Consider the following 14174-nt stretch of genomic DNA (forward strand, 5'->3'; position numbering starts at 1 on the left):
AACGCTGTCAAATACATGCCAAGTGAACAAGGGCTTAGGGTTACGAACCTTTCATCTCTTTAAAATCCACTCCAGAGACAATGTGCTGACGCGTTCCAGCCAGACTCGCTCTTCACTGAGGCGGTGTGGCTCGAAACGCGAGCATGTAGGGGATGTGACTGAATACACCGGAAAGCCTTTTCCATACATGGTGCTGGTATATACTGGTTTCCATTGTTTTATATTTGCCTCCACTGGGATATTGTCGCTTTATTGGTAGACTAGTTTGGCAGAGGGAACAGCGTCGTATCCAAGGGCAGCAGAAATAGCAAAGACTGTCTGAATAGCATGCAGGTAACATCTGTGGGCTGACATGAGAGAGCAAAAGAAGTCTATAGGGTAATATGCTGTGTACTGGCTGGCCCATGCCTGTGCACGACTACCCACACTAAGCCCTGGCAGTAGGGGGCGCTAGACCCAGACATCGACCTGCCCTGGGGTAAGGATGATGATAATGAACCTTCCATCTTTGCACAGGTTATTACATATGAGGACATTGAGCAAGGCGGGCAGACAGACAGAGCATGGCGAGGCGATGAAAGCAGCACAGGGCAGATGAGAGGGGTACACTGACCTGACAGAAGCAGATTTGCCAAACACCCCCCCCCCCCCGACCCACATAAACCCATCCGTCCGAGCCCCCTCCCATTCTCACCGCTGATGTCTGCAGAGAGCTGGAGAAAGGAGGCTCAATAGGAAGGCAGGCAGGAGGGGTCCCGCAGGAGCTGCCACCCTGAGAGGAGGGTAAGGGGGGACAGAGAGGAGCTGGGTGAGGGGGCACGGAGTCCGGGAGAACCGGGGAAAAGCGGGAAGGGTAATAGATGGCAGGATTCATCAGGGGAAGGGTAGGAGCCTGGCTGTGAGCGGCAAAATCCTGGGAGTAGGAGCGGAAAACAGATTTGTACTGGGGGAGAGGAGGGGTGTGAAGGGGAAACAGGGGAGAAAGAAACAGACAAGGTAAAAAGAAAAGCAGATTAGTGTAAAAGCAGGATTAGTATCCGAACCGCCAGCTAACAGCACAAATTGGGTCGTCCGATCAAGAATATCTTCCCTTTTCAACGAGACCGGATTATATGTCTAACCAGCAGGCACTGGGGCGGTTTCCATTCCTTTGCAAGGCCTCTGTGCATGGACTACTTTTCCAGCATGCTATTCGGACCGACAGACTCTCTCTCTTTGTTGTAGTCCCGCTGCCTACATTTCCCTCAAACCTGTGAGCCAATCCGATGTCCACCCCCCCCACATCCGCCATCCCCTCCTCTCAACACCAGAGAAGCTGCAGCTGCATCCCCCTCCTCCCTGTCTACTATCCCTCCCAACAGATGGGAGACGGTTTGTGATCCTATCAATGTCTGATATGTTATGATCAGCGCGTCTTTATGGCAGGGAGTTTTACATTCCTCACCACTGATAGCCGGGACCCTGTCTGCAGAATAAAAGTTGTCACTCTTGTCAGCGCATCACTAACACAGGTTGTCGCAACGTTTTACAGCAACAAGTCAATAGAGACTACAGAAGCAGACAGCGCTCGCAGGCTACCACCGAGACACATAAAACTGCCCGCAGGTTATCAGATGCGTGCAGAGGCGTTGGAGTCACTCAATGTGGATAATTGGACATTTTCTTATTTTTTGGAAAAGACCAAAACTAGAAAGGGGTGTTTAGGGAAAATGTATAAAAAAAAAACAAAATAACAACTTCGGACTATGACCTTAAAGTGCAGCTGACATGTGAGAAGTTTGGATTGGTGGGGGTCCGAGCACTGAGACCCCCACCAATCACTAGAACGAAGCAGCTGAAGGTCTCGTGTGGGCGCTCCGCCGCTTCGTGTCTGTTCGGCTTTTTCCGGAAAGCTGATGCAGCGGAGTACGAGCTCATAGACTTTCTATTGAGTCCGTGCACCGATACATTTATTTCCGGAAAAAGCCGAACAGACATGAAGCGGCCGAGCGCCCACACGAGACCTTCAGCTGCTTCGCTCTAGTGATTGGCGGGGGTCTCAGTGCTCGGACCCCCCACCAATCCAAACGTCTCACATGTCAGAAGTTTGTCTAAAATGTAGCTTCACTTTAGAGAGTGACTTGCTTGAGGATAAAAGATTAAAATGGTCTAGGGATTTGGGCACGATGACATTCAGACAACCCCGGCTAGTTCCAGGCTGAGATCTTCATAGAATTTGGTACGGATAACATTATACGCCAAACTTTCTATATCAAATCGGTAAACGTCACTCAAATCTTCCGCGGGTACCCGGCCGACCACTACGTTTATCAACTCTATTATACATCGCAAAATACTGCATTGCCAAAACATTCTCCAAGACTGGCAACATGGACGAAATGAGAGACGATCTGTTTAGAAACGTTGTGACTTAAAAGGGTTGTCCGAGATAAAATGACTGTTAATGCTTGTGATATAGGACTGCAATAGACTTACATTTTCCAAATTGGCCCCGTTTCCGGGCCCTGCCGCGGGGTACTGGACGGGTGACGTCACTCTCCGGCCGCGGTGTTGATCTTCAATTCTTTTCCGGGTATACGAGACGTCACTTGTGACGGGCTGTGTATGGGCTGCTCTGCTGTACAGCCTGTAACACGCATGCGTGGTCCCTGCTGTTCTCGCTGCCTCTGCTGTTCTCAGGGACCGCGCATGCGCGTTACGGGCGGTACAACAGAGCAGCCCATACACAGCCCGTCACAAGTGACGTCTCGTATACCCGGAAAAGATTAAAGATCAACACCGCGTTCATATATTACAACCATTTTGGGGGTGGGTTTGGGGGTTTAACCCCTTCGTGACCAGCCTATCTTAGGCCCTAATGACCAAGCAATTATTTTTTCACTTTTTTCTATAGTCGTATTCCAAGAGCTATACATTTTTTATTTTTCCGTCAATGTAGTGATATGCGCGCTTGTTTTTTGCGGGACGAGACGTCGTTTTGATTGCCACTGTTTTGGGTACATGGGACTTATTGATTAACTTTGATGACGACTTATTTGGGGGGCAATGGAAAAAAAACAGCAATTTCGCCGTGTTTTTTTTTTTTTTTTTAAAGGCGTTCACCTTGCGGTTTAAATTACATGTTAACTTTATTGGTTTGGTCATCACGGTCGCGGTGATACCCTATATGTGTACTTCTATTAATTTTTTACCCTTTAAGTAAACAAAACCACTTTTTATGGGAAAAAAATAGTTTTATTTTTACTGTAAATTTTATGAATAGTTTTTATTTCACATTTATTACTTATTATTTTTAGTCCCACTAGGGACTTCACTGTGCGATCTCTTGATGACAGATATAATGCTTTGGTATACTCTACTAATAGGCATATAGCCAGGACAGGCCCGGGGGACTTTGTTAGGCCCCCGGCTGCCATGACAGCCCATTGGAGGCCCGCGATTATATTTGCGGGCCGCTGACAGGTGACAGAGGGAGCTCCCTCCCTAAACAAGTTAAATGCCACTGTCGCTATTGACTGCAGCATTTATCGGGTTAAACGGCCACGATCTAAGTAAACTTCGATTGCTACCGTTGGAGCAGGAGCCCGGCTGTCATTGGACAGCCGATCCCCCGCTCCACAGAACACCCGTGCAGGACTTAAACTAGGCTGCCGTAAAAAGGCATTTGGGTGGTCACTAAGGGGTTAAGGATATAGAACTGGAATTTTATCTCTTATGGTTTCCTCAGTTTGGTGTCAGGGATTTTGCCCACATATTAGATATTATGTATGTTTTCTATTGTTCTGCGACATGGTTTGAAACATTGTATCCAATGTTCTGGGATCGCTGTGATTAACCCTTTCGGTAATTCTTCTTAATGCCAATCTCTGATCACGAAAGTGGAATTTGCCAAAATATATGAGTGACGACGGATGACGCGCTTCACGCTTTTGCCTATGTGAACATTTCCTGAAGACGTGTGGGGTTACTCCATGCGCTCCATACACTGGTGGAGTGCCGGGGCCTCGGGCGCTCGGTAGTAACTGTGTCGGGGTGAGGAGGTTTATATGAGGATATATTCTAGTCGTGTAATCTATAGCTGCAGTCAGTGCTGGAGAGGTTTGTATTCTGGTTCCTGCTCACTGTGAAGACTTTGTATTATTTGGTGACTTTTCCTGCCCCCGCCATCCTCGGACCCTCCCGTTCCTTCCCTTCACACGTCTCCTCCTTTCCTTCCTTCCTCGGATTCTTACATGCCGCAGTCTGCCCGTGGAATCTCAGCTATGCGCTCTCACAGTATGCAGCCGCACCCCCCCTTTCCTTGTATTACATTTCCTTTCCATATGGTCCACATGCCAACTCCGCTGTCACCACTAGGGGCGCCGTACTTCCACAACAGTCTCTTGTGATAGCATTGGTGTAAAGCCGAGTCTGCCGACCCTTTCATCCCAACCTGGTTATTTTCACCCGACATCTGTGGGGGGGGGGGGGGTGTCAGGGTGCAGAGGACTGACGGCCGCATCCCCCCTCCCCCGCAATACAGTAAAGGAGAAGGGGAAGCGTCTTGAGAACTTCTTAAATGTCACAGTGCGCATCTTCTCCCGACTTGTCAAAGCATACACAAGTGATGGGGTGGCACTACACGTTAATTATTTCCAAGATCTCTGCTTGCGGTCTGTAAATAGGTACATTCTGATAGCCCATCATGAGATCTGAGACACTTTAACGAGATGGGCATGATCAGCACTAATGGATGTAAACAATATTCCTATTCACCAACAGCAAGCAGTGCTTTTGAAAACAGTAAGGAATAGAAACGCAAATTAGATTTAATTATACAGTGATTAAAGGGGTTGTCCCACAAAAACATGTATCCCCTTATCCACAGGATAGGGGATACATGTGTAATCGTTGGGGGTCCGACCGCTGGGACGGCAGCAATGAGGAGAACGGGGGACCAGAAGTCCCCTGAAGTGCTCCATGAGAATAGAGAACTGGTGCGCATGCTCGGCCTGGGCGCCATTAATTTCTATGGGACTTTCGGGACTGGAGTGCATTCTCTTCATAGCTGGGGGTCCCAGTGGTCAAACCCCCAGCAATCACACATGTATCACCTATCCTGTGGATAAGGGGATACATGCATTTGTGGGAAAACCCCTTGAAAGGGTAACTAAACATTCGACAAACTTCTGACATGTCGGAAGTTTTTATCTGTGGGGGTCCGAAAACGGAGACCCCCACCAATCGCTAAAACGAAGCGGCAGAAGTGCTCATGTAAGCGGTCAGTCGCTTAGTTTCTGTTCGGGCTTTTTTCTGGACAGCCGATATATCGGAGTACGGACTCAGACGTCCAATTGAGTGGATACTCAGATACGTCGAATTCCGTATTAAGCCGAACAGAAACGAAGCGGCTGAGCCATACGTGAGCACTTCCGCCGCTTTGTTTTAGCGATTGGTGGGGGTCTCAGTGCTCGGACCCCCACAGATAAAACTTAAAGGGAAACTAAACGTTCAGTTTTTATCAGCTAGAAGAAAACCCAATTAAAGGAGTTGAGCAAGAGCCGATCTTTGCGAGACCCCCGTGATATCCAAACGCCCTAATTGTGTATATGGACATAGGGGGAGGTTCACGAGAAGACCCTCTTACCGTCCATGGGACCAGCAAGATGTCAGACGTAAGTAAAACATTGCACAGACATCACCGGCATGATGCGTCCTATACTCCCCGATCCCCGGCCTGCGTGTCGTCTCCGCTCCTGCACACGTCGGCGCTATATACTGACCGTTATATCTGACCACACTCCACACCGCGCTCACTCACGCACTAGGGTCTAGTTCTCGCACTCCACACCAGAGATCAGGCAATGTAACGGACACTCACCGAAGGCACGGGAAAAGAGCCATGGCGGCTGAGAAAGCAGTTAGAGACGGACAGACCGATGCCCTGAGGGTGGCCGCCGTCCTCAGGTGCGTAGACCCCTTTGGTCGGCTGTGCACAGTACGAGACAGAGGAGAAGGAAGAAGCAGCAAAGGAGGCCTGCTGGAAGAATCACACACAGAGGGGGGAGGAAGGAAAAAAGAGAGAGAGATCCAAGGTAGCAGTTTCTGCTGAACACACAGACATAGTACTGACACATCGCTGACGGCATTACTACCCCCTGAACAGCGCCTCATAGTGGAGGAAAATAATAACTGCCCAATGTATACTGTATTAGCGGGGTAAATACTAGTCTATATGATACCACTGCAACACTGGATGTGGTTAAAGGGACAGTACCAGTCAGCAGCTTCCGCTTTTGGAGGGGATGTAACTACTAAGGTCTCCTTTGGACGTCTCTAAATAGCTACAGGCGGGTCAACTGAGGGAGACCAGGGTGTATTTATTAGCCAAAACGCTAGGGAGGGTTGACAACAACCCCTTAGAGGGATTATTTAAAAAAAAAACATGGCTGCTTTTTTCCAAAAACAGCGCCACACGTGTGCACAGGTTGTTTGTGGTATTGCAGCTCCGCTCTGTTCACTTCTATAGGAAGGTCAGATCGCTCGGCTGCTTCCAGAATCCAGTTCTTGGACGAGGGGGCCGGCAGCCACCGGACCAGGCAGGTCGGGGGACCCCCATTTAGGAGATAGGTGCTAGAGTTGGGACCCGCATTTGTCAGACTCTTATCCTGCAGATATGTCTTTCCTGGGATGAACCCTTTGAAGGGGTTGCCTGCTGCAAGGACTAATATTTGGGTATTGTGAGGTAGTCTTCTCGATGCGGAGTGCTGCTGAAACACACAACTAAATGTTTTTCTTTTATAAACCCCCCACCCCAAAAATGCGCCGTAAAAACGAACATGAAAGGGACGACAAAAGTGAAGTGTAAGGTGCCGAGTGCCGTAGGGGTGTAGAGTGTTGGTTCTTACCAGCTGTCTCTGTTTAGGGGGAAGGGCGGGTGGCGGGGCTCGCTCCACCGGGCCGCTGAATGAGTCGTTAAAGCCGTAGACCTCACGTAGGTGTTTGTTCTTCTGCTGATAGATGTGCTCGTTCTGCGGCGTCTGATAGAAAACGGACGGCTGCGGCTCGGAGTAATCCTCCACAAAGCGCATGTACGTCATCACTGCAAGAAAAAAATAAATAAATCATAGAACACAAAAAAAAGTTTTCTTTGCGCTTGCCATTCAGTGTACTAAAAAAGCCTTAAAGAGACAGGAACCTTATTAAAAATGGGGAGAGGGGAGATGACAATCCAAGAGAGGAATCGTAAGGCGGCCATTCACGAGTCAATTTACCCTCAAATCCGACCAGAGTTCAGATCCTTTTTACAATCGGGACTCTGGTTCTTAAAGGGGCAGACGCGGCCGGAGAGATGATCCCTATGGCACTTGCTGCGGGTTTAGGGCGGCACGTTGCATTTCCTTCGATCATACGACGCAATTGTAGAGTTTAATCAATAAACCTGTAGCATTCTATGAAGTATCTGCACTGCTGGGGGGAGGGGAGGCGCTGCGTCCATCCATGGGAAGGTTTACTGGTATTACAATGTACAGTTCATATTGTGATGTCTACAATGCCCAGCGAGGGAGTGAAGGAGGTGAATGGGTGGCAGAGGGAGAACAGCTGCAGGGTTATACGTCTACGGGTTTCCTCTTGCGGCATGAGAGCGGGAGACTAGGCAGCTGGGGGGGGGGGGGGTCGGGGGGTAAGAGATAAAGATGGAATGTGGGTTATAGACGGTGACATCCTATGATCCCTACTGAACGGCAGCATTTTTAAAAGGACATTAACCCTTATTTTAAGTTAGTCAGATTGCTGCGTCGTTTAACACAATCTATTGCTCCCTGCTATCAGCCATTTCAGGCCGGGGAGATGCTGACTGTAGTGTTCTTCAATGGGATGAGCGATAGGAAATTTGGAAACCTCCCCTCCCCCATAATCCCCACGTCATTTCACATATCTCCAGTGCTGAGAACCTCTATATCAGCTGCTCTTATTACACTCCAGTACTATTATATCCTCCAGAGACATTACATCATATGTGACTGATATCAGCCGCTCCTCTTATATCACTCCAGTACTATTATATCCTCCAGACATTACATCATATGTGACTGATATCAGCCGCTCCTCTTATATCACTCCAGCACTATTATATCCTCCAGAGACATTACATCATATGTGTGACTGATATCAGCCGCTCCTCTTATATCACTCCAGCACTATTATATCCTCCAGAGACATTACATCATATATGTGACTGATATCAGCCGCTCCTCTTATATCACTCCAGCACTATTATATCCTCCAGAGACATTACATCATATATGTGACTGATATCAGCCGCTCCTCTTATATCACTCCAGCACTATTATATCCTCCAGAGACATTACATCATATATGACTGATATCAGCCGCTCCTCTTATAACACTCCAGTACTATTATATCCTCCAGAGACATTACATCATATGTGTGACTGATATCAGCCGCTCCTCTTATATCACTCCAGCACTATTATATCCTCCAGACATTACATCATATGTGTGACTGATATCAGCCGCTCCTCTTATAACACTCCAGTACTATTATATCCTCCAGAGACATTACATCATATGTGACTGATATCAGCCGCTCCTCTTATATCACTCCAGCACTATTATATCCTCCAGAGACATTACATCATATGTGTGACTGATATCAGCCGCTCCTCTTATAACACTCCAGTACTATTATATCCTCCAGAGACATTACATCATATGTGACTGATATCAGCCGCTGCTCTTATATCACTCCAGTACTATTATATCCTCCAGAGACCTTACATCATATGTGACTGATATCAGCCGCTCCTCTTATAACACTCCAGTACTATTATATCCTCCAGAGACATTACATCATATGTGTGACTGATATCAGCCGCTGCTCTTATATCACTCCAGTACTATTATATCCTCCAGAGACATTACATCATATGTGTGACTGATATCAGCCGCTGCTCTTATATCACTCCAGTACTATTATATCCTCCAGAGACATTACATCATATGTGTGACTGATATCAGCCGCTCCTCTTATATCACTCCAGCACTATTATATCCTCCAGAGACATTACATCATATGTGTGACTGATATCAGCCGCTGCTCTTATATCACTCCAGTACTATTATATCCTCCAGAGACATTACATCATATATGTGACTGATATCAGCCGCTCCTCTTATATCACTCCAGCACTATTATATCCTCCAGACATTACATCATATATGTGACTGATATCAGCCGCTCCTCTTATATCACTCCAGTACTATTATATCCTCCAGACATTACATCATATGTGACTGATATCAGCCGCTCCTCTTATATCACTCCAGCACTATTATATCCTCCAGAGACATTACATCATATGTGACTGATATCAGCCGCTCCTCTTATATCACTCCAGCACTATTATATCCTCCAGAGACATTACATCATATGTGTGACTGATATCAGCCGCTCCTCTTATAACACTCCAGTACTATTATATCCTCCAGAGACATTACATCATATGTGTGACAGATATCAGCCGCTCCTCTTATATCACTCCAGTACTATTATATCCTCCAGAGACATTACATCATATGTGACTGATATCAGCCGCTCCTCTTATATCACTCCAGTACTATTATATCCTCCAGAGACATTACATCATATGTGACTGATATCAGCCGCTCCTCTTATATCACTCCAGCACTATTATATCCTCCAGAGACATTACATCATATATGTGACTGATATCAGCCGCTCCTCTTATATCACTCCAGTACTATTATATCCTCCAGAGACATTACATCATTTATGTGACTGATATCAGCCGCTCCTCTTATAACACTCCAGTACTATTATATCCTCCAGAGACATTACATCATATGTGACTGATATCAGCCGCTCCTCTTATAACACTCCAGCACTATTATATCCTCCAGAGACATTACATCATTTATGTGACTGATATCAGCCGCTCCCCTTATATCACTCCAGTACTATTATATCCTCCAGAGACATTACATCATATGTGACTGATATCAGCCGCTCCTCTTATATCACTCCAGTACTATTATATCCTCCAGAGACATTACATCATATGTGACTGATATCAGCCGCTCCTCTTATATCACTCCAGCACTATTATATCCTCCAGAGACATTACATCATATGTGTGACTGATATCAGCCGCTCCTCTTATATCACTCCAGTACTATTATATCCTCCAGAGACATTACATCATATATGTGTGACTGATATCAGCCGCTCCTCTTATATCACTCCAGTACTATTATATCCTCCAGAGACATTACATCATATGTGTGACTGATATCAGCCGCTCCTCTTATATCACTCCAGCACTATTATATCCTCCAGAGACATTACATCATATGTGACTGATATCAGCCGCTCCTCTTATATCACTCCAGCACTATTATATCCTCCAGAGACATTACATCATATGTGACTGATATCAGCCGCTCCTCTTATATCACTCCAGCACTATTATATCCTCCAGAGACATTACATCATATGTGACTGATATCAGCCGCTCCTCTTATATCACTCCAGCACTATTATATCCTCCAGAGACATTACATCATATGTGACTGATATCAGCCGCTCCTCTTATATCACTCCAGTACTATTATATCCTCCAGAGACATTACATCATATGTGTGACTGATATCAGCCGCTCCTCTTATATCACTCCAGTACTATTATATCCTCCAGAGACATTACATCATATGTGTGACTGATATCAGCCGCTCCTCTTATATCACTCCAGTACCATTATATCCACCAGAGACATTACATCATATGTGTGACTGATATCAGCCGCTCCTCTTATATCACTCCAGTACTATTATATCCTCCAGAGACATTACATCATATGTGTGACTGATATCAGCCGCTCCTCTTATATCACTCCAGTACTATTATATCCTCCAGAGACATTACATCATATGTGTGACTGATATCAGCCGCTCCTCTTATATCACTCCAGCACTATTATATCCTCCAGAGACATTACATCATATGTGTGACTGATATCAGCCGCTCCTCTTATATCACTCCAGCACTATTATATCCTCCAGAGACATTACATCATATGTGACTGATATCAGCCGCTCCTCTTATATCACTCCAGCACTATTATATCCTCCAGAGACATTACATCATATGTGTGACTGATATCAGCCGCTCCTCTTATATCACTCCAGCACTATTATATCCTCCAGAGACATTACATCATATGTGACTGATATCAGCCGCTCCTCTTATAACACTCCAGTACTATTATATCCTCCAGAGACATTACATCATATGTGACTGATATCAGCCACTCCTCTTATAACACTCCAGTACTATTATATCCTCCAGAGACATTACATCATATGTGACTGATATCAGCCGCTCCTCTTATAACACTCCAGCACTATTATATCCTCTAGACATTACATCATATGTGTGACTGATATCAGCCGCTCCTCTTATAACACTCCAGTACTATTATATCCTCCAGAGACATTACATCATATGTGTGACTGATATCAGCCGCTCCTCTTATATCAGTCCAGCACTATTATATCCTCCAGAGACATTACATCATATGTGTGACTGATATCAGCCGCTCCTCTTATATCACTCCAGCACTATTATATCCTCCAGAGACATTACATCATATGTGTGACTGATATCAGCCGCTCCTCTTATATCACTCCAGTACTATTATATCCTCCAGACAATTACATCATATGTGTGACTGATATCAGCCGCTCCTCTTATATCACTCCAGTACTATTATATCCTCCAGAGACATTACATCATATGTGTGACTGATATCAGCCGCTCCTCTTATATCACTCCAGCACTATTATATCCTCCAGAGACATTACATCATATGTGTGACTGATATCAGCCGCTCCTCTTATATCACTCCAGTACTATTATATCCACCAGACATTACATCATATGTGACTGATATCAGCCGCTCCTCTTATATCACTCCAGCACTATTATATCCTCCAGAGACATTACATCATATGTGTGACTGATATCAGCCGCTCCTCTTATATCACTCCAGAACTATTATATCCTCCAGAGACATTACATCATATGTGTGACTGATATCAGCCGCTCCTCTTATAACACTCCAGCACTATTATATCCTCCAGAGACATTACATCATATGTGTGACTGATATCAGCCGCTCCTCTTATATCACTCCAGCACTATTATATCCTCCAGAGACATTACATCATATGTGTGACTGATATCAGCCGCTCCTCTTATATCACTCCAGTACTATTATATCCTCCAGAGACATTACATCATATATATGACTGATATCAGCCGCTCCTCTTATAACACTCCAGTACTATTATATCCTCCAGATTTTAAGGTTAGTGGCCCTTTACCCTGACCTGTCCTATATGCCAATTACAAACCCCAGTGAGCTGCTCGGACCTTCAGCAATCATGTGAGGGTTCCCCGAGCACGGGGCTATGGGATCCCTTATTTGGCATTCATCGTAAGGCTGCAAAATCATCTGACGTCTATCCCCGGACTTCCTTACAGCGTCTCCCGGCAGCTTCACATGTCGCCTTCTCAGGTGTCCAAGTGCAATATGTGGAAAATGCCGCAGTACAAGTCGTATGGGAGAACCGGTCATTTTAGGACATTAGTCGCTGCGGAGTCTTATTCCCGTGCAGTCAATCGCGAATCACAAAAACAACGACGGACGACGTCACAAGTGACTCCTGAGGAGCCGGACCCCAGTGTTCTCTCAAGGGTAGAGGTGACGGGATACAGGAAAAGCATTTAGTCCTAGATATTGGGTGAGGGGCAGCAGTTTTCTATAGTGATGGCCCATTAACCCATGACGGCCCACTCCGCACAGATCTATCTACAATACAGGGGTCCAATGACCATGCAAGTCCTGGGGGAGGGGGGGGGGGTCTCTAAATCACTACACAGAAAACATACATTTATACATGGAGCCGGCGCCACTTACTGTGTTTGTTCTTCTTTTCCGGTAGAGGTGGCGGACTCTCCGGGACGCCGTCACACTCCACCGCTCCAAAGCCGACCAGAAACTCCACCTGCGAGGTGTTCCCAGACTGGAAGGGCGAAACGGCAGCAAAAGGAGTAGAAGAAATTGGTGGCAGCAGGTCGTCCTCCGAGATGTTGTCGTACTGGGAAGGGTGACGCTCGAAGCAGACGCGGGAGCCATCGGAGGCGTGGGAGACGGCACTTCTACGTTTTTTCTCGGGGAGGGCAGGGGGGGTTTCTATGGCCGAGGGGTGAGAGGCTTCTGAGTTTTGGGGGCTGTTGTGAGGTAACTGGAAGTTTTGTCCATGAAAGGGGGAACCCGACTCGACGAGGGATTCGGGGAGAGGACTGAGGACGCCGGTAACTTGGCCGAGCACTTGGTCTGCACTGGACAGGTCTTGCTGCAGGAACTCGTAATCGGGGTCATAGTTATCTGCACAGAAACAGGAGAATAACCAGTCAGTATAATAACTCACATATCACCATGTTCTCCAGTCAGTATAATAACTCACATATCACCATGTTCTCCGGTCAGTATAATAACTCACATATCACCATGTTCTCCGGTCAGTATAATAACTCACATATCACCATGTTCTCCAGTCAGTATAATAACTCACATATCACCATGTTCTCCGGTCAGTATAATAACTCACATATCACCATGTTCTCCGGTCAGTATAATAACTCACATATCACCATGTTCTCCAGTCAGTATAATAACTCACATATCACCATGTCCTCCAGTCAGTATAATAACTCACATATCACCATGTTCTCCGGTCAGTATAATAACTCACATATCACCATGTCCTCCAGTCAGTATAATAACTCACATATCACCATGTTCTCCAGTCAGTATAATAACTCACATATCACCATGTCCTCCAGTCAGTATAATAACTCACATATCACCATGTTCTCCGGTCAGTATAATAACTCACATATCACCATGTTCTCCGGTCAGTATAATAACTCACATATCACCATGTTCTCCAGTCAGTATAATAACTCACATATCACCATGTTCTCCAGTCAGTATAATAACTCACATATCACCATGTTCTCCAGTCAGTATAATAACTCACATATCACCATGTTCTCCAGTCAGTATAATAACTCACATATCACCATG

At 46.0% G+C, this 14174-nt stretch overlaps 1 protein-coding gene across 7 annotated transcripts in view; it reads right to left on the bottom strand.

Moving 5' to 3' along the window:
* The window catches only part of RAPGEF1 (Rap guanine nucleotide exchange factor 1), a 63495-nt gene that overhangs the window by 17430 nt on the left and 31891 nt on the right, over positions 1 to 14174 (bottom strand). For 2 of the 7 annotated variants that reach the window (XM_075834688.1, XM_075834690.1), the window contains exons 9-12: positions 13002 to 13472; positions 6888 to 7081; positions 5861 to 6019; positions 695 to 943 (exon numbers count right to left, since the gene is read on the bottom strand). In XM_075834688.1, the coding sequence (XP_075690803.1) occupies positions 695 to 943; positions 5861 to 6019; positions 6888 to 7081; positions 13002 to 13472 (1073 nt within the window). The remainder of the gene's footprint in view (positions 1 to 694; positions 944 to 5860; positions 6020 to 6887; positions 7082 to 13001; positions 13473 to 14174) is intronic. The other 5 variants (XM_075834692.1, XM_075834691.1, XM_075834693.1 and 2 more) reach the window with 3 other exon arrangements.

This window comes from Rhinoderma darwinii, chromosome 8 (assembly GCF_050947455.1).
Source record: "Rhinoderma darwinii isolate aRhiDar2 chromosome 8, aRhiDar2.hap1, whole genome shotgun sequence".
Lineage (NCBI taxonomy): Eukaryota > Metazoa > Chordata > Amphibia > Anura > Rhinodermatidae > Rhinoderma > Rhinoderma darwinii.